Source organism: Pithys albifrons, chromosome 5 (assembly GCF_047495875.1).
Source record: "Pithys albifrons albifrons isolate INPA30051 chromosome 5, PitAlb_v1, whole genome shotgun sequence".
NCBI classification, from domain to species: domain Eukaryota; kingdom Metazoa; phylum Chordata; class Aves; order Passeriformes; family Thamnophilidae; genus Pithys; species Pithys albifrons.
The window spans coordinates 63227554-63249263 of NC_092462.1; the positions used below are offsets into that span (position 1 = coordinate 63227554).

General features: G+C 37.6%; 1 protein-coding gene across 6 annotated transcripts in view; it reads right to left on the reverse strand.

Annotated features, from left to right (window-relative positions):
• The window catches only part of EVC2 (EvC ciliary complex subunit 2), a 71646-nt gene that overhangs the window by 23182 nt on the left and 26754 nt on the right, over positions 1 to 21710 (reverse strand). For 4 of the 6 annotated variants that reach the window (XM_071556812.1, XM_071556813.1, XM_071556814.1 and 1 more), the window contains exons 10-14: positions 12776 to 13100; positions 10995 to 11234; positions 9516 to 9691; positions 3002 to 3161; positions 1263 to 1727 (exon numbers count right to left, since the gene is read on the reverse strand). In XM_071556812.1, coding sequence (XP_071412913.1) covers positions 1263 to 1727; positions 3002 to 3161; positions 9516 to 9691; positions 10995 to 11234; positions 12776 to 13100 — 1366 coding nt within the window. The remainder of the gene's footprint in view (positions 1 to 1262; positions 1728 to 3001; positions 3162 to 9515; positions 9692 to 10994; positions 11235 to 12775; positions 13101 to 21710) is intronic. The other 2 variants (XM_071556811.1, XM_071556815.1) reach the window with 2 other exon arrangements.

Here is a 21710-nt window from a genome sequence, read left to right on the forward strand (position 1 = left end):
ACAAGCTAGAAAATACATATAAACAAATGGCTTATAGGAAAATATTTTAAATGCTGTATAAAATACAAAGCCCTTGTAATTAGAACCAAAACAAGACACAAATGGAATTTTTTCTCTAACAAAGCAAATGTAATGGGTAAAGTCTCTTTTTATATACCTGTTACATGGTTTCACACTGTGTGGCAGGAAAACTTATAAAGATGCTGACTGGGAAAAACGGCCCCCACAAATCTATTTTGTTTTAAAGAAGAGGTATGAAGAAGAAACCTTTACTAGTCCCTTTCCCCCCCCCCCCCTTCCTATTCAATCTCTTATGCCTGGTACATTTTCTCCCGGGGCACGCAGCCTACTACACATTTGCCTGTTCCAGTTGCTTCCCCTAAAGCTGTAATTTTATTTTTTCATGTTTCCTTGTCTCTATCAATGCCTGTTATTAAACAGATGTTATACAGGAAATGCAGTATTATAAATATTCAGACAATCTAACAACTAGTCAAAAATGTACTTGAAAGCCAAGAAGAAATGCTGACAAAGAAACGAGGATCTCTCGGGGACCCTGCAGTCTGAGAGGCATGACCATGCTTGGTCACAGCCACAGCCTCCCCCTGTGCAATGCCTTCACACCTCCCTGGGGTCACACACTAGCAGGCAGCAATGGCTCATAGTATTTCCTGGGGCCAGAAAACCACTCTGCAATGCTGCCTGTGCCTCTCTGGCCCAGGGCTCTGTGCCAGGGATACTCTGTCAGCAGGCCAGAGTAGCCAAGTCTGATGCTTGGAGCCCATGAGCTGGAGAGGTAGGTTATTGCACTGTGTACTCAGGGAGTATGTGGAAATACTGTGACAAAGCTTAAAATGAACTCTATGAGTAAGGCCTGACTTCAGGCTAGAAGGGATAAACTGAAATTGGACATGGGGGGCTAATTAGGTCTGACATACTAACTGGTATTTCTAAAGTACAGAACCTCTGAGAACAGACTGAGAATAATAATGAAAGATGAGCAAGTGAAACCTCACATGGACTGAATGGAAGTATTAAACTTCCACTCCATGTTTTTCGTTTCAAAACTCCTGTCTCCTGGGATTTCCACTGCAGTGCTCACCAAGGAGGTTGCAGGGGCTGAGCATTTGGGGGAAAAAAAAAATCAGTTTCCAAGTACCTGACAGAGAACTAATCAATAGGAATTATAATTGGACAAGTGTGACAATTCCTAGTTCTCTTCTATTTGCATTAGTAACTAAGGAAAAACTGCAGAAAGATACTTGCATGAATACTGATTGTTCCCAGCTCCTTAATTTTTTTTGTCCTGAAATGCCTGCTTCCATTTCTTGGCTTAGTTCCTGCCTGGTGAGCTGAAGCAGCTCTTCAGCAGCCATGCTCTTGCCATGTTCTTCCCTTTCAAGCTGTTCATGTTTAAGAGCCATTTCTTTTTTATGCTCCTCCACAGCTTCTAGCAGGAACAACTTTGGCACACTGAACTTGACCAGTTCTTGCATAAATACTCCACACTGAACACGTTTAAGCTCTTCAACAGCTTTCTCTGTTAGGCTCAATAGAAGTTCTTTCAGCTCTTCACTGGCCTCGTTGTCAAGCTTTTCAGTCAGTTCTTCAAATTCAATGGTGTGATCACTCAGAAGATTTTTCCACTGTCTCAGGTAGTGTGTGATGTCATTAGAAGTCATGAAGTGGTCTCCAAGTGACAGCTGCTCCTTCTGATGCTCCTTCTGCTGATTCATTTGCCAAAAGGAGGAAAAAGAGCAGAGAACATCTCAAATTCTAGCTCTGTAAGTATGAATTTCATAGCAACACAAAATTTCATACTTCTGTTCTTCCTTGTTCTCAAAACTGCTTTTCAGTGTTCAGAGGCTCACCTAGCCCTCAACATGATAGCTTTGTATGCATCTAGAAGGCCTGTGATAATTCAGATTATTGTTAGATACAAGGGCTAACACAAGCCTGTGATAATATATACTATTTCTGGATTCTTCTATCCAACAACTAATAAACCAATGCACAATTATGAGGTTTGATATTAACTCAACTAGCTGAACTTCAGTGATCTGGCAGCATTCCAGGAGTGAATCTCGACCAAATAGCAAGTAGGGAAAAGAACTTAAAAAAAAAAAAAGGAAAAAAAAGGGTTTTTTTATTTTCTCCATTTGCAACATGCAGCAATTTCACTGGAAAGCTAAACCAAAGCTACCTACACTGAGAATAAATACAACAAATGATGTCTCTATTATCATACCTACTGTCTCTGCTCACACTGATTTCTGTTAAAGAGCATAAAATATTGGAACACATATGCTGCAAAAAATCAACCTCACCTACTTTTGATCATCTAAAAGAAATACCACTTAATCCAAGATAGATTTTTCTACAAAAAAAGGCAGAGAAAGATAACGTTGAAATCTATTTTTGGACAAAAACTCCCTTTCAGATCAGTTGCACTCATCTTACATCATGAGTTTACATTAAGCTCTTTAGATGGCTGAGGTGGTGAGGTAACATGAGTCCTCCCACAAGCAACCACAGGTAGAGCATCTTTTAAATAGTTTTGGTTTGTAGCTGAAGTTTAACTGTGCTGTAAAAGTCATTCAGGTCACACATAGCCAGGAAACCTACAGAAAATGACTGTCAAGTGAGTCATCTACCGTTAAACAACTCCAGAGCTCAGCTGGCTTTTTGCTCTCTGCACATTACAGAGGCTCGTCATGACCCCATTAGCCAGGTTAGACTAAGTAGAAGGATTTCAGAACTTTCTCCAGCTAAGCTGAAGTTAAATTACTTTATTACAGGTTTTTCTAAAAGAACAGCTACTAATTACTGAATAATTAATACAGTACATGGTGGTACACAGCTAAAATCAATGGACACTTATTTTTTGCCATGCTTCTGGCAGCGTTGACCCCTGTTTTAAGAACAAGATTTTATTTTTAAATTAATTTAATTTTTAATTCATGATAAGCCCTATGAAAATAAATACACTGAAAATAATTACCTTTTGCAGCATTTCCCGCCTTCGCTTGGTAATGAGTTTCTGGCAAAGCTTTTGCTTTTCTTGTTTTAAATCATGATCAAATTTCTGTTTAACAAAATTAATTTCAGACTCAGCTCGGTTCAGCAGCATTCCCAAATGACTTTCAGGCAGATGACCTGCTCTGCAAAAACAGTGTTTGAAGCCTGTTATCCCAAATTCTTAAGAGCAAAAGGATATCTGAGGCAATTAGTACCATTATAAGGCTCAACAAAGTAGACACACCAAACTGTCTTTGTTTCTTTAGCAGTGACACCTGGGAGGTTCAAACAGCAAGTAGATAAGAGAAGGACAAACTCAGAGATGAGTGTAGAACTGAGGCAGTTTCTGAAGACAGAGTGAAGGTGTATGAAGAAGGAATGGAAAGAAGGAAGGGAAGGCAAGTACAAAACTAATAACATACCAGTCAGTAATGTGATATTCAAATGAGACATTTTAAACCTTATATATTATTGGTATTTAAATTTTTCATTTTATGCCCCTGAAATGCAACTTTAGATGTCTTTAATAAAAACAACTTTCTCTTCAAAGTATGAAATCAATAAAAAAAAATTAAAGTGCAAAGCAATCATATCCATAAAACATATTTATACCCTGATATACTATTACATTTTTATCAGAACAATTACAAAAACTTTCAAAATGGTAGTGAAATACAATAATCTGAAAGAGAAAATTGTAAATCTTAGGCCCACAGTGCTTTCAAATGGAAGTTCAAGGTTATGGTCTACCTCCAGTTCCTATAGTATTTAATGTTAAAGAGAAAACAAGGTCCCAACAATGCTGGCAACAGTTAAAGAAATCTCTCTCTGCACATATTCAAACTGAATTTCAGAACTTAACTGCTACTATGTTTACAGTAGCTATTCCCCAAATCTTTCTTATTCAATGGAAGAATAAAAGGACATCTTAATTCAGACTAGGCTCTAGGACATTTATGTGTTATAATTTCTATCAAGCACAGTGGACTTCTGAAATCTGGTGTTGAAAAAGTCAACATAGAACTTTGAGTTGAAAGCACCGATTCCTGACCTGAACTTCCATGTTATCCATATCCCTTCCAGTTTACTTATCCAATCCCCATTTTTCCAAAGATACAAACATTACACACAGAGCCAGAATTCAGGTGAATTCAGGGCTTCCGAGGTTCCATTCCAGTGTGATACCTGCCCTAATTCATAAATTAAAGTAGCAGCTAAATGTGGTAAGTAAGCCCTTTAACAGAAAAGACAGTCTCATTTTGGTTGATTAGTATTTATTAATACTGTGACAGCTTAACTCCAACTAAAATCCTCAAAATAAAAGCTACAGGAGTGCAGAAGATTAAAGCATTGGCTTGTTTGCAGCCACAGCATTGTAGTAACAGTGGTGGCCAGATTCCACAATTCACACCTCTATTCACCTCTCCATCTACTGCTCAAGCATCCACAACAATCTGAGCAAGCCATGAAACATCATCCCCTATATAATGCATGTGCTGGATAGAAACTCGGATGTGCTTTATCCCACAGTTTTGTCAACCAGCTCCTTTGCAGAGCTTTTCCAAAGTCTATATATTACATTGCTTTAATCTTCTGCAAAGAGGATTAAAATACGTCTCAGTATCTTGAAAGCAATCTACCATGCATCATTCTTGGCCAAGTAATTTTTGCCCTGAAACTAATCAATGTTGAAATTACAGAGCCACAGAATATTCTGAGCCGGAAGGGACCCACATGAATCATCGAGTCCAGCTCTCAAGTGGACGGCCTGCATAGGGGTCAAATTTGTGACCTTGGCATTATTAGCACCATGCTCTAACCAACTGAGCTGATCTCAGGGTCCAATTCAGTGTTATGTCAAAAAAACCCAAAACCAACAGTGCCAAGTTTTTACCTATGTTTGGTAGCTAATTCTTGTCTCTCCTTTTTGATCAAGGCCAAGGCAAAAGATACATGAATAAAAAGTAGATTAATTATGGTGAGGAAGTGAGGGAAGATAATAACCAAGATATTATTTTAACACCTTCATCCTTTCTTGTACGGAGGAAATAAAACCAGGCTTGCTGCATCCAATTAAAGTCCCTGTCCAGAGCACTGAAATGAGTCTGCAACAGAAAAAGATAAATGTGCTGGAACCACCCAGCAAATGAAAGTTTAAGAAAAGTCATGCAATACAGAATGACAGGAGGATGATATATAGCTACCTATTTTTAGGATGAAAAAACCCCAAAACAGTCTTTAGTTTCAGGTTGTTGATTTATTTAGAGATCCAGTAGGTCAAGAGGTCATACTGTAGGTGATGCAGTATCCCACCACAGAAGTCTATGGCAGTTTATGTGCCAACTTATATTAATCAGTATTACAATAATTCCTAGAAGGCTCAGTCTTGGCAAGAGACCTTAATTTCTGGTTTCATATAAATACAATATAAAAACAATTACAGTATTAGGAATCAAAGATGTCCTGTTCTCAGAGGACTCTGAACAGAAATGCAAAACAAAAGGAGAGGAAAAAGATAATGAGACAGTATAGACTGTATGATAAACTGCTTGGTCTTAGCATACCAGACATTTAAGCACTGAAGAAATGTGCAAGCACATGTGTAATGTCTTTGAACAAGGAGAATTTTAATGAAGGAGAATACTGCTGTAATGATAAGGATGTTTAGAGGGAGATCCTCCCTCCCAAATGCAGTGAGCATCGAAAAAGCACAAAGATGACGTGTGCAGCCAACAGCAGCACTATCATAGGTCAGTCAGAAGCAGACCTTGACTTCTCTGTACGGGACAAAAGCCAACAAATTAAGGAGAAAACAAGGAATGAGGGCACTAAAGTAAAAAGCAGAACTTTAATGTTACAGAGAACTCTAAGGAATGCTGGACCCCAGCAAAGGAAGACTGTTTTATAAAAGATAGAAAAGTCATGGGAGCATCACTAAAGGAAAAGGGAGATAGGTATGAAGCAGAAAAGTTCTACCAGCCTGAATGTACATGGAGGCTGAATCACAACACTATACAGAAACTACACAGGGACAACTTGCAAGACTGTTCCCATGCTGCTCCAGCTACCTCAGAATTTCACCTACTGAACTGGCATCTTTCCAGTGCCTGGGTCAGCATTTATATAAATAATTCAGGGCAATTAATGTCCTACATATCAAAGTGCTACAAGCAGAAAAGGTTTTAAGATTAGGAAACTTCATATTGACGCATTACTCCTCAAGACATTCACTTTCCAAGACCAACTTCCAGAAAGGTCCAGTAGGACACTGTTGGAAAACTACTTCATATGGACAAGGTACATATAAATGGAGATTATTCGGGAGAACAAGACCAGCACAGGATGCTTTGCTTCAATCTTTTAAGAGTCTATTGACCACTTTAGAAACACAATACACAAGAAATTCTTGAGGTCTTATAAAAATTTAATTTTGGGGGGAAGTTTATAAAGGAGCTTGCAACTGTTTGTACTGAGCAAGTCACAAGAACTGAATTCAACTTTTAAGAGACTGAAGGAGAAAGAAATTTTCTTGTTCAAAGCAGATACTGGCAAAAGAATGATGCAATACATTACAGATGCTGCAGATTAAAAACATCAAGAATCTTGTATCTCTGTTGATAGCAGGAACAACCCAGAATAAAGAATGCCTTAAGTATTGCCCTTTTGCCCATTAGTCTCAAAGAAAAACCATAAAGAGCCTAGTTAGACATCCTCTAATCTACAACAACGGATTATATTTTAAAACCTCCTTTTCTGCCTTTTCTCACAGCAGTCCAGACTTGATTTTCAAAAGACAGAGGACTCAACAGCTAGTCCTGACAAATGGGATATTTTATTTAAATACTGTGTTTAGAAAGCCCAGCTTGAAAACTCTGGCTGCTCTATATAATTTAAAATGTTCACAACCCTCCCTAGAACTGGCTTTGGTTTATTTAGCTTTCTATAACATTCGTTTCTGGCCACATATGCTTTCCACGTTAATTTGAAATTGCCTTGCTATCTGATAAATTTTAAATTTACTATTAAGCTCCATTTACAAAAGCCTTTCTCCCCTCAATATTTATCTGTTGATTTATAACTGAATCTATCTGTGGTATGTGTAATCTGTATATTTTCTCAGTTTCTCTTCTCCATACAAAGTTACGTATTTTAAAATTCCATTTATAGCAGTAAGTTTAAAGCACTCTTCTAAAGCTAAACAAAATACATTAAGGCAGACCTGTATCTACAGACAAGCAGATTCAATGATAAAGTGAAAAATAAGAGGATATTATGGATACAACTTTAAAGTACCAGTCATTCAAGCCAGATTTCTCTTGGCGCTCTAATTTTATTATTCCAATTTGTAAACATTCCCCAAATCACTTTACAATTAAAAACTGAAATACAAGCCCATGTAATATATTTATAAATTTGGTGCATACTAGGGTATTTCAGTTTTCCTGAAGAAAACAAAAGGCTAGCACATCAACTGTAATACTACAATCATAGAGTTTTATAATCTCAACGTCTAAAGAATCAATAACAAGAGTTTGGCCAACATTTGTCTGAAAGGAATTACTGCATCAGGAAGTGTGAGAAGTTATAGGAAAATAACTAGTTCTAACCCCAAAAAGTCAAATGGGATTGCTTCAGTACAAATGCTACCTCAAAAATGTCTCCTTTGTCCGCAGAGTACAACAATCATTTCATACTTTGAGAGTTTAATAGAGTAGTGCTAGAAAAATTAATTTTTCTTCTTGGTAATGCTTCTTGCTGCTTTTTGAAGTTTCTGGGTATTTGGGGGTTTTTTGAGGATTTTTTGGTACATTTTTGAGGGTGAGATCTACAAGGTCTTGAATTACTAATACTATGCCTTTCCTCTGTTTTATAGTTGATCTATTTTGAGACTGTTAGGTGCAATAAAAGGCATTAAAATGACGGGTGAAACCTTCTCCAATCAGGCAAGTCCCAGCTGTTCATTGCAATGGCCACACAGGTGAGTTTCTCACAAAGGCTTTGCACATAACAAAAACATCTGTAAAAATATTTCAAATCATTTCTCATAATACAATTCCAAAGACAGGCACAAACTGATCAAAGGGAATTCTCTGTGAAAGATGTATCTGAATTGTATTTCCTATGCTGAGACATTTATTTTTTCCTTTATTCGCACAGCTGCACATCTCAGCAAAACAGGCAAAGCAGTGCAAGCACACTGGAAAACCTCTCTCCAACCAATGAACTTTGAGGCTAAACTTAGGGTCCTTGATTCAGGATAAACTCAGTGTATGATTCCAATGAGGCAGTTAACAGGAAAATTAAAAAAAAAAAAGCAATGAAAACTTATTAAAAACCCCAGAAAAATTACTTCATCACATCAACAGAGGCGATCTTGGGTAGCTTTTAACAGACTTCCTGTTTCCTAATATTACTTTTAAATTTAGTTAACATCATGAAAGTAAACCACACTGTAAACACTGATGTTTACCTTGTTCTCTTACTGCACATTTCACATATTTTTCAGGGACTGACATCAACATAGACATCAAAATATATAAATAAAGCTGGATGCACAGAATCAACAGCAGCAGTGCTATGTTGTTTTCTGGTACACTAACATATTTTGCTTCCCTGGCAATGCTACACAGTAATCTCTCTGTATGCCAAACTAACATATGCCACAGTCCTCTGAGTAGCAGCATGATGTCTCTCTCAGTGCTCCACATTGCCATGTAATTTTAAATAAGTAAGTGTCTGTGTGTCTGGTAAGTAATAATTTCTCTCTCTCCCCTTTGACTGAGTATCCTCTCAGAGAGTATTCAAACAGACTGGATCTGGTATGATATCTCAAATAAATTAAATGAGTGTATTACAACAGTCCATTTGCAGGTCTACTTTTTACTTACGTGACCTTTCAATCCTTGCAACAGGCATACTCTGCTAGTCGAAATGCTCCCCCAGTTACATTGTTTATAAACTTAGTCAACTATCTTTAGAAAATATTCACACTTTCCAGATGAGATTGTAAATCCAGCCCCTCAAACACATTCAATAACTAGAGAATTAAAATTGTTCTTTTCTGTTAAGTCCAGCTATTTGTACATAAAGAACTCAGACAAAAGGTCTTAACTGGCACACGTTGCAATGGACTCTGGTATGATTTTTCACACGATTGTTGACTATTTACACGTATAATGGATGTATAAAGGCATGGAGAATCTTACATGAGTCTGGTTACCACTGAAGTCAGAATTACAAACAGGTACTACACGTTTCCAGCAATTCACCTCTGTGCTATACAAATTGAACACAAACAACAAAATCTCACCTTAGCATCTGCTAGGATATTAACTAACCAAGTCATCAGTTCTAAAATATTTTCTTAGAATTAACTTAAAAGGCAATATTTTTATGTAACTTTCCTGCTAGGTAAACACAGAAAAAAGACTTGAAGAGTATTCTATAGTATGTGAGACAGTCAAACGGCTGACAAGAAAACAACTCTTAATATTTACCTTTCCATCTTATTAAGGAGACTTGATATCTGGGCTGCTGCTGTATTTATAAGAGCAGAGGCATGAGAATTCCTTAACTGTATCTTACTTATAAGATACTCTCTGTAAGAAAATCTTCTATTCAGATGATATTTTTTGCTAACTTGCAAAAAGTCCATTAGCTCTTCAATGTCTCCCTAGAGGAAAGAATGTGAAAAAATATATATTTAATAGATATAAGGCTAATTTCACCTGACACCTGTGAGTATCAGACTAGATTTGTTCATTAACAAAGTTAAAAATTCTTACAAGTGAAAAATAATAAGCTCGTATCAACTTAACTCTAATGATTATGTCAAATGATTAGTCATTTTAACAAAACAAAATAAATAATGTCCTGAGCTTTTGGCCTGACTACCTCAATATTGTGTGTACTCTCTTGCATAGTTAGTGCACTTCTTGAGTGCCCTGAGTTAACAGGTCATTTGATCAGGTATGCACAATTAAACACAAATGCAACCATATGATTATGGTAACATGTTCAAAGGTGTCTAAACTGATGTCAAAGCCAGTGATAACTCTTCCGCATGAGTCCAGCACAGCATAGGAAGAGCCAAGCCTGCTGCACACAGGCTGGCTTAGAAGTTCTTCCTTCCAGTGGTGGGGAACAGCAGGGGTTTAGCACCTACAAACAGGTCTGGCAGAGACTGGAATTAGGCACAGAGTGGCCTTTAGCAGACATTCTGCCTATAATCAAATAACCAAGACAAGGTCTGATAGTTATGTGACCCACGTCTGAGCAGGCAAAACATTGCCAAAACTTTTTTCACTTGCTCTAGCTCTCTGAGCTGTGTGTTACTAATTGCACAAGTGCTTGCTGCATCTGCCTCTGACAATGGCCCATGTGTAGCTTCTGTGTACTGAGACCGTACATCAGGTTTTAGGAGTGGGTCTTACATGTGTGGACACCTACTTTTCAGACATTTTTAACCTCCACTCTCAACCTGTAGGACCATAACAACCACATTCTTCCTCAAGAAGCAGACGAAGAACAATTTCCAGAATTTTTGTAATCCAGAGCGCTTTCAACTCAAATGGGGTAGAAAACAAACCAAACAAAGACATTGAAGAAACAATTCCAGCTATTTTGTTGCAAGAGGCTTAAAAAGTAACTGAAAGCAAAACTGAAGTTCTGACCAGCCCTCGACCATGTAAAACAAGTACAAAACTATAGTATTTCAGACATACCACAGTTTCAATAACCTACATATTTGGACTGGGGAGCTCAGTACATCTGAATGGCACCTGCTCCCAAGAGGGGTTTGAAAATGTGCATATGCTTCAATATACAGTTGTGTAGATGTCCAGATGTGCATAATGAAGGCATTATAATTTTTAAAATACTAAGCAAGTTAGCTATAAAAGTGACAATTATCCTGAAACATTTCTCAGAAGTTACTGTATGTTTGTATTATGTCATTAGGTTAGAAATGGAGTTACCTGTATTTTAGAGTAACCTTCCACTAATGTTTTAGCTGCTTCCAACTTCAGTTCTCCCTTTAAAGTAGCATTTGTTATCTGTGCAAAGAAGATAGTATGGAGCTCCTTTCTCTGGGTCACAGCCAGCTGTCTATAAGCCTTTGCAAAATACTCCTCCTGCTTTACCAGAAGGAACCTCTTCAGGCAGTCCTGCTCCAGTCTGTGAAGTCTATCCAGAAGACTTCTGTATTCTACAGCAGGCTGCAGAGGAGAGAGAAATAAATATATCTGAAGTGATTTTCAGATTTCAACATCTAGTCTAGTCTCCTCCTATAACCAACAGAAGGAAAAAGTCTTCTGCAGAGGACAAGTCACCTCATCCTTAAGATGTCCACAAGTATTTCTTCCCTGCCATTTCTTTTGAGTTTCTAGAACCTTTAGTTCATCTTATGCATATGCTACAGAAAAGCTCCCTACAAACAGAATTTAAAATTAATCTGGAAACGTCAAAGAAATTGAACTGACTCACTAGCCTGCTGCCATCAATTTTCTCTACACAATAGCCTGATAAAACACTGTTCTTCCGGAGACCCTCAACATACTGGAATACCTTTGATGGGCCACATTCAGCAAAAAAACCCTTCTTTTGTCAAAACTGCTGTCATGAATTATCATAACAGTTCTTAAAAATTACGGGTATGTGATATGCAAATATCCCTTGTGACCAAGAAGCAAAGCTGCACTCGTAAGTAACAAATTGCATTATTTATTCCCACCAAATCATCCTCTTTAAAGACAACCATGAAACTTTAACTTGGGCATCTTCACATTTTAACCTTACAGAGATGAAATATTCAAAATTTATCAGAATCCTTTCCAGCCATATGAAGTTGCTAAAAATACTAATATAAAAAAGGGTGAAGGGAAATCAGTTTTATTGTAAACATTCAGTATACTCAAAAAAGTACATGGAAAACTGGAGCATAACTTTGTACATGGGATGTTGGACTGGTGACCCAGGCTCTATTTCCAGCTAGTAACTATCTATGAAATCCTGGCTAATGCTACTTACTCATTTGGACAGAGATCTTGGAATGAAAGTGACAGACATAAGCACTAAATTTTTACTCTAAACTTGTAAGAATCATACTCTGACTTAAATTATTGATCTATTATCCAGAGACTGTTCCCAAAAGAAGTCTACTACCTGCTCTGCCTAAAATACAGATCATTCTGTTTGCCTTCACTCGGTTTGGAGGGAAACCAGCCTTTGGTTATGCTTACATTCTCACTTTCTTCAAAATAAGAACATAAATACTGGATGTTTTTTACCAAGATTGTAAGGTTTATGATGCAGTGAGTTTGTTCTGCTCTGAACGTGCAAAATACTTGTGTCTGGAGTGTCTGGAGTGTCTGGAGTGTCTGGAGTGTCTGGAGTGTCTGGAGTGTCTGGAGTGTCTGGAGTGTCTGGAGACCTCAGAAGCTGCTGCAGTAAAATGTAGTAAATAAAAATACACCACTTTGCAACAGTTGAAGTGACTATAAAAAACCCAACAGAGTAATAACAACCCTTTGTTTTCAGGTATCAAAGATTCTCTTGAGGTAAATTCATTTTCTGGTAAAGTAAAAAATTTCTTAACAACCACCCTAATTATGACATCTGAATTTTTGAACATACTTAAACTGTAGATCTTTTTCTTTACTCCTCTAAGAGGGTAACTCAGCTGTTCTGGTCTAAAAGAAAAACTATCTACACAAAACTACATATCATGCAAAATACCTTGATTTTATACCAGATTCACCTTTTCATTAATTTTCTTCATTAATTCCTCAGCCTCTTCATTTGCAGCTCTTGCTTTTTGGCACTGAGCTTCCATTTTCTTCCTAGTTTCCAGATTACATTCAGCTGTTAAAGCTACCATCTTCCTTTCATACTCCTCTTGAATCTCCTTCTCCATTGCAAGAAATTGCTTTCTGAAAACAGAACTTATCTTCTTTTCCACATGAGGAAAGAGGCTGTGACTTAAGACCATGTTCTTCAACATCATAGCAATCACTTCTTTACAGATCTGTGTCCGATATGCCTCCAGATCCGCATCTGCCCGTGTCAGGCTAGCAACCTCCAAGCTGTAGAAATACAATCCGGACTGTAAGAAATCAGAGATTATAGAAAATTTCTACAAGGAAACAAGGATACCTAAAGTCATTTGATACTGGGTAATGAAATCGCAGTCAGAAGAGTGCAGAAATATCACAGCATATGAGTTTACTAGTCATGACAGTAATCATTCACTTCAATGAAATATATCCATCTTTCTATTTCCATTTCAGACAGAAAAAGCTTGTCTTTAATAAAACTCAAAACATTCCCTCAGATAAAAGTCAATAGAGAAGTACCCCCTTCGAGGAAACAAAACCCACCACACCTCTGTTGGGAAGCAGAAATGGGTACCTGAATAGATTACAAATTTCACTGACTGTAGAATAGTTCTAAACTCACTGACCCATCTATACCGACACATCAGTGTTTTGTGTTCTGTGCTGGTATTACTCCCTTCTCTGCAGGGAAGAGTGGACAGTTTGATTATTTGATGATACATACAAACTAAAATAGCTGATATCTGACTCTCAAGAACATTAATAGAGTTCTAGAAAAAAGATGAAAACTAGATGGAAATCCAAAGACTTTTACAAAATTTAATAAATGCCATATTGTATATGAATAAATTCTCATTTATTTTAGAGTTAATGAAATTGGAGTTCTAATTATTCTAGCTTCCTATACTCTGTAACTACTCTAAATTCTATATATTTACCTATTCTGAACTCAATTTAACATTAGAAAATTAGGTTGGTTTTGCCCCTGCATGTCAAATTACATGACCACACAGCACTGTCTGCTTCTATGTGTGAATTATGTACCCACGAATTCCTTTGTGACCTAGAAAACACACTTTTAGGAGCTTACATTTGTTCATTTTTTCACATAGGCTAAAGTATTGGTCTGTGTTTTCCACAGATAAATCTCAGAATAAATTTAAAGTCCATAGTAAAGATCCTGACAAAATTTGCAACAAAGCAGAACGATACTAAATTCAGAATGACATATATCAAAGCAAGAAAATCTAGAAATATTTTGTCAAACTTGCCTTTTCTTATATAAGTAAATAAAGTTTAACTAAATCGGTGAAGTATTACCACGCCTTCCCTCCATTAACACATGAGATATATATTCCCCATCTAGAAATCAATGGGATGGAATTGTTTTCTTACAATGACTCAAACACAAAGTATTTAGCATTAGCTTAAGCAGTGATAATCTATCCCAAACCGATTTTTCTGTAGCAGTCTTTCAAAACCACAAAAACAGACTGGTGATGCCCATACTGGTCTTGGTGATCTGCTGTAGGGCTAGTTGCTTGCAGCTACAAAACCTCCTCCATTTTACCCCCTCTTCCTTCCATACAGGAGCAATTGAAACATCATGCACAGGAAACATTCTTTATAGTAATCTGAAGGTCCTGTAAGAGCTAATATTTGCTATAATGTCCCCAAGACAACACAACAATCCAGCTACTCTGTGCGGTGTACAGATGGGCATTGCAGGACAACACCTGAAGGTACACAGTCTTCTTGGGTGATGTTCACCTGCATTCATGGTCAAGTGCTCCAGGTGCAAATCTGCTCCCTCTGCCTGGGGAGAGTCCTTCTAACTCCAGAACTGCAGGGCAGCCACAGGACAGCTGATGGCAGGAACACAGTAACAGGATGCTTAAGCAACACAGCAAGAACTTTAACTGGGCAGCACAGTTGTGTATTTTCTCTTAAGCAATTTGGGGTTTAGTCCTAGGACTTTTGCTGGCACAGCCAACTACTAGCAAGCTGTTTGTTTATGACACCTTGGGAAAAAAAAGTATCTCAGTGTTGTGTAAATGCACTTAAATAGAAACAAGGATTCAGAAAATGGGAGCTTTATGCTATAACATTTCCCTAACGATTGTCAGGCAGTGGTAAAAGGCTTCCCTACACAGATTCACCAAGTCATTACTAGCCTGTAAAATCCAAGCCACCAGATTTATTTTTCTGTTTTACTTCCTGCTTTCAGTTCAACAGTTCTGATTTAATTGAAGTGTATCTGTTTTCTGTGAGAAATATCTCATCCTGGTTTTCAAGCATCCCCTAACAGAGAACTAAACACTTTAATTAATTGTTCCACTAGATAATTTCTCTAAGACCTAAAAATGGTAGCCTCATTCTCAGCTTCAATTTGATTAGTTTCAACTTCCTTTGTTTACTGGAAGAAAAAGTTCCTTAGTCAGTATTTTTCTGTTCTTCATGCATGCACTGATAGGCAGTGGTCCCAGTGCCTACTAACCCTTTCTTACTGAGTTGTTAAAGACTGAATTCCCCTTCTCTCTCCCTGGAAAGCAACACTTCACAGCTCTACCACACTGATAAATACTTCATAACATATAATTTATTCTTTATCACAAATACAGCAGCTTTTTAAAGCATGCTTTAAAAAGCATTCTTCACCCATCTCCTTAATTGTTACTTTTCCAGTCTTCTTCAGAAGTGATTCCAGGAATAAAAGCCAAAATCAAACACCATCACAACATTTTCTATTATCTTTCCCTCAGTCTTCCCAAGCATTTCTTCCTATTTACTGCAAGTCATAGACTGAACCTGATTTCATTTTGAGCAAGATTCCCATGTTCTTTCTCATCCACAAGATGAGTACCCAAATACCCAAGGAGCTCCACATGATGCAAAATGGAGGAGGAGCAATAGGAGTAGTTCACTTGATCCTGGTGTGTCAGCAAGTGAGTAATGAGGCTGATAAGATGTCAGGTGTATTTAACCTGCAACTCTCACTCTTCATTTTCCTGACAGCACAGCTGTGAAGAAGGCAATGAAAGAGAAGAAGCACATGAACTGTTCCACCAATCCAAGGATAACAGCATGGAGAAAAGTAATTACAAGTCACAGCTCTCCCAGGTCACATCCTGGAAGACAGCAGTCAGACCATTACCTTTTTCAGTGGCAGCTGGAGAAAAGTTGTTTCTGTATAAACTTGAAATCTACCGTCCCTGTGATGTGCTCTGCTGCTGGCCTGGGGTCTCTGCACAGCAGCCATCAGGAGTGAGATAAGCTCATCACATGCATCAGAAACCATGCTTCAAGCTCTTACTCAAAACAGAGAGGCTGAGGGCAGGCCTAACATGCTGAATCAGTAAGTCTTGGGGTCTTAGATGTCAGCTGTCGCTACAACAACATATCCAAATCCTGTACATATAATAAACCAAATGCTTTCATTTAGTTTAATTCAAGTCCATCAGAAGAACAATGTTTATAATCATCCAAATTAAATGTGCAATGTTTTGTGACATGTAACAAAAAAAATTCCAGACTGACACTGGGTCTCCTCTAGATACATTTAATAAGTTGCTTTAAATGCTCTGCACTCTGCTTGTTACAGCAGTTGATGTTTAAAAGGTCTCACCTCACTTCCTGAGATATACAGCACCACAGAAACATGAAAGCTAATGAAGTACAGGTAGCTGATGGCAATCTATTGATGAAAAAGACCAAAGCTCCTGTTGGACAAAACATGCAGAAAAAGGATGAGGATGGTATAGAGGGTAGGTGGCACAAAAGGAAGGAAAGGTGGAGGGAGGAAAGGTGAACAGACACATAGAAAATGAAACTGCAAACAGCAAGTATAAAGATTTTTCACTCACATGAAGAGGATATAAAGATCTGTCAGAGAAGACCTGGAAAGGGAGAATCCCAGATACCAAACACAGAGAAGCAGAGAGTGTGCCTGGAGCAACAGATGTCCTCCACAGACCTAGTAAGAGAATACAGGAAAGCAGCTAGGGTCAGGAAAGCAAATATAGTAAATTTAAAAAAAAATCTCAAAACATCATACCACAAAAAAAGGAAGCCTCCCATTAACTATCAAGTAATTGTGTCTTTAGGTCTTATTACTCAAATTACAGACCCACAGAGGGAATTCTTAAACAGGAGAATTAATAGCTGCTGAATTTAAAAGTCCCAAAAATAATTAATGGCTTTCAAACACATTTTATAAACTAATTCTGAGTTCACAAAGATAAGAAACTACTGTGACACAACTTTCTGAAGCTTAAAAGAGAGATAAACATCAAGCAAATTCCTCTTTAGTTACATTTTCTCATCAATATAGAAAAATCTGTCATTTTCAGAAGGCTCATCTCTCATCTGCCAGTGGCAGCCGAATAGTAGCATATATATTACTACAGTATCCAGAGGAGACTGGAGCAGCTCGGTAGCAGTTTCAGCAGAAGTATTGCTTTGTAATGCACATGCTCCCCAAAAAGCATGTAATTTAGGGCCATTTGTAGGATGGTTTGTCTCCACTGTTCCCAATGCGGCAGTGACTCAGAGCCCCAGGGCACAGCTGCTGCACTAGCTCCTGATGGAGAGACGAATAAAAATGGGGAAGGACAGACGGACAAGTGCTCCCAGCTCAGTGGCATCCACTGTTACAGTCTGAGCCAGAGCAGCATATGTCCTGTACCCATGGGCACAGTGACAATGGCACAGCTGCAGAGAGAAGGATAAAGGAGGACAAAACCCAGGTTATAGTTTGTGTTCCCTTGTCACACTTCAGAGAAGTGAAGATGGAGAAAGGGTCAGATAAGGAGAATCACAAAAACCAGTCCCTGCAGTGCTGTCTTTAGTAACAGTAAGCAAAGAAAGTCAATTCAAGTGTAATGGGCATCAGAAGTCTTTGAAAGCTGCTGATGTGGCTTGTTTCCCAATCATCCATTTACTGAGGGGTTAATAATACAATATTGGTAAGTTGGGCTGTGTTTTATTTTTTGGGGTGGGGTTTGTGTATCTGCTGTTTTGCATTGCTTTTTTAAAGTAACATGTCAACGAGGACTCTCTGTGCAGCCCTGTAGCTTCCTCCCTTCAGCTTCTCTCTCCTTCTTTGACCTCCTCTGCTTTCCATGCTCTCCTACTGGATGTAATCTCAAGAGAGACTGCAAACACTTCAGGGCAGGGATTTACAAAGGCTACAGCACAACAAGGTGCTAACCTTTGTAGGAGACCAAAATTGTGCTAAAGTAGAAGCAGAGGTAATGGCATGAGGTCTGAAGGGCCACCATCAGCTACTGACCGTCCAAACCCAAATTCTTCAGCCCTCCTGTGCCAGCACAGGGTGTGCTGCCTCTCTGCCTGCTGCCAGGCCGTGTTAGCAGAGGTCTGAAGGTGTTTGTGCTACTCCAGTAGCTGTACTGGCCTGCAGTCAGCTCTACACTGGAGGAGTTTATCCATCAGACTGTGACACTTACACAGCCAAGCATAAACTTGGCACAGCTCACACATGAGCCTACAGAGAATACAAGACATCACATCAGTAAATGAAATTGCTAAGAAAGGCACCTTACAATTACCTAAGGATGCTTTCATATGGATGAGTCACAGGTTAAGTTTAGCTTTCCAGAAGAGGTCAGAATGCTGACAAAACCAGAAACAGGATTCCTATGATATATAGCCAAAAAACAGTAATTAAAAAAAAAAAAGAAAAAAAATTGAAAAGAATGATAAATTGAGTGTAAAGACCAGTAGCTCTTCAAAAACCAAAAAAGTTTCATGAAGAATTCATAGAAGTCTAAGCACAAGATTTGGCAGCAGTTTCAACTATCAAATTCCCTTAATTTTCCACAGCAATATAAAAAGAGTAAAGATATTTCAATTTTTTTTTTTGCTTGCAAAAAATAAGAAATCTGATAAATCAGTGATCTTCAGAAAATCAATTTTAAAAATACAGCTACCTGTAATACAGTGGTTCCAATAGATCTCAGAAAGTGGTTCTTGCACTAAAAAATGAGTGTTAGAAACACTTCAGTCCTGCTTCCTCTGAAATCATCACACATTTTGCCATTGATTTCAAAAGCACCAACTTCAGCCTGGATACTAACAAAAGCATAAATAAATATTATGGCTATATGCGTTATGCTTTAATGCCTGAGGAGCTTCAAAATTTGCTGTGATCTACTCAGATCCCTCTGATCTACTCAGACAGGGTGAGTGTTCAGAAGACAAATGGAAGAAGATATCAATCTTCTTTCAAAATGATATGGAATAAAGCATCACTCACAGCACAATTCTCAAAAGGAGACTCTTTTCTGGATGAGATAAATTATTCCAGATGGACAGCAGAAATGACCCATATAATTCAGAACTTCATAGTTAGCCAACATGAAAGAAAAGTGTCATTTTTAGGATGAAAAAAGGTATGTATTCAATAATTTCAAATTACTTGCTTTCTTCAGTTCCCCTGTATTTTAGGTGCCTATCACATATTAAGTATTAGAGCTCCTCTGATGGTAAAAAAAAGTATAGTTTACACACTTGTCGAGTTCATAACAGCATTCATAACACAGAACTACACATGCAGGGTTTGGCATTTATATCATGAGTATTCATTTCATCTTACTGTTGTATCAACATTATTATTAATTTTAGTTGTACTCCTGCACTGAACACATTTCACAGAGTACTAAATATGGTCTCCCCTCTAAAACTCCAAAATTTTAATTACACTTTTACAACATTACGGAAAACAGAAATTTAACGCCTCAATTTATTTATTTATTTTAATAATAATGGAACTCTTTCTCAGCATTTTCTATGTAGGAATATTCAAGTCTAGCTGCTATGACAAAGTGATCGTTTATACCCCAACCCTGACAAGTGTTCAAAGTCAGGCTGGATAAGGCCTTGAGCAACCTGGTCTAGTGGGAGGTGTCCCTGCTCATGGCAGGGGAGTTGGGACTCAATGATCTCTTAGGTCCCTTCCTACCCATTAACATTCTATGATTCTACAAATCTTACTTTCCATTTGAATTCAGCGTTTAAAAAAAAAAATCGCATTTGCTTCATAGAAAATCAAACTGACATGTACAGCAAGAAATTTACACTTAGAATGTTAAAGTGAACTTCTAATACGGTACAAAATTCATTTTATTTTTCTGTCAAGGCTCTCTGGGGACAGTATGATCCTGTTCTCCAGTACACTGGTTTCAATGTCCTCTACCACAGGAGAAAATCAACTGCAATGTACAGATATTACTTACTCATTTCCCCAAATAATTGGCAGTATATATTGTGTATCAGCAAAGTGCAATTCAAGTTCAGCTAGAGCTTTGACAAACTCAAGGAAGCATAGCTGTACAAAATGAAGCATAAAAAGAAAAGTTGTAGTAGTGGAAGGCCATCTAAAAAATTAAGCTGCCTTTAACACTGCTGTATCATCTGAGACTATGAGCATGGTCAAACCTCATCACATCAGACACAAACCTAAATTGCTCAGCTCTCTTCATATTCAGTTCTAAACACAGGGAAAAAGAGACCTACAACATTTTGAAATGTGATCTTCCAGTGAGCATGTCAAATATTCAAATCATATAGCTTCCCCTTATTAGCATTCATTGCCCATGGGTTGATACTCAGTAACATACACAGCAAGGAACCTACTGAGAATAAAAGCCAAGCTATTTTGCAGCATAATGTTCATACAGGATATGGTTTATTAAGAAAAAACTCACAAATTGAGTAACCGAGAAGCTTCCTTATGAAACATTAAAGTATGTTTTGTTCTCTAGCCAATCCTCCTAACACTGCAAAATGTCTGCACTCCAAAGTCGTCCCTGTCCATAAATATTGAACACATGCTCCTGATGTATCTGCTAAATGATTTGGCACTGTCACTTCTTAGAAGACAACACAGCTTTATGTTGCAAAGAAGACAAAAACATCTCATGGCTCTTATACTTCTGAGTATTTTTCTCATTTGTATCTACATAAAAGGATGAAACACCAGAACGATTCCAACCATGTTTAATATGACAATGCAATTTGAAAAGAACCAATTATGTTGGCAAATTTATATGTGTGTCATGCAGGCAAAAATGAAACATATCTGCATCAAAACATGCAGAAGGAATTATAAAGCTAGCATACAAGCAAGATGATATTGGTTGGCTGAAAATACCTAATCAAAACTTCTCTACAAGAGCCTCTATATTTTTTTTTACCAAAATAATAATGTTTAAAAAAGTATTACGATGCTAAAATTCGTACTGATATATATATGACATAAAAAAGTTATGCTCAATATACAGGCCCAGTTCTTATCCTCGGTATATTGCCATTCCTATGAGACAGAACTAACCTGATTCCTTACTGAAAACACAAATATTCTGTTGGGTGTAACTAATGTAATAAAACAAAATGTAACAGTGGTGATACACTGCTTGTGACCACAACTAGTAAAATGACAATCCGCTCAAGTACAGAATTAATTCAAATTCACTGTAACTATCAATTAATAACTTAAAAATGCCCCATTTTTCTTTTTCCCATTATGTGTTGAAAATTACTATCCATAAAGCAGGTAATTCAGTAACAAGAAGAATTACTTCGTTCTGGTTTTAGCCTAGATTGCTGTCATAGAAGCTCCCAAGGCAACAGTACAATATTTTACCTTTGCCTTTGGAATTAGTTAAAATTCTGGATAATGTATGACAGTTTAGGAAGTGCAAGACTCAAATGAATCTTTTAAGGAATATAGATCAGAAATTAAAGGACTGCTTTGCCCTATATTGCAGAATTAATAAAGAACCAATGCTATTAGATGAGGAAACATCCTAAGCTAAGTATCAAAATGTTAACAACGAGGGA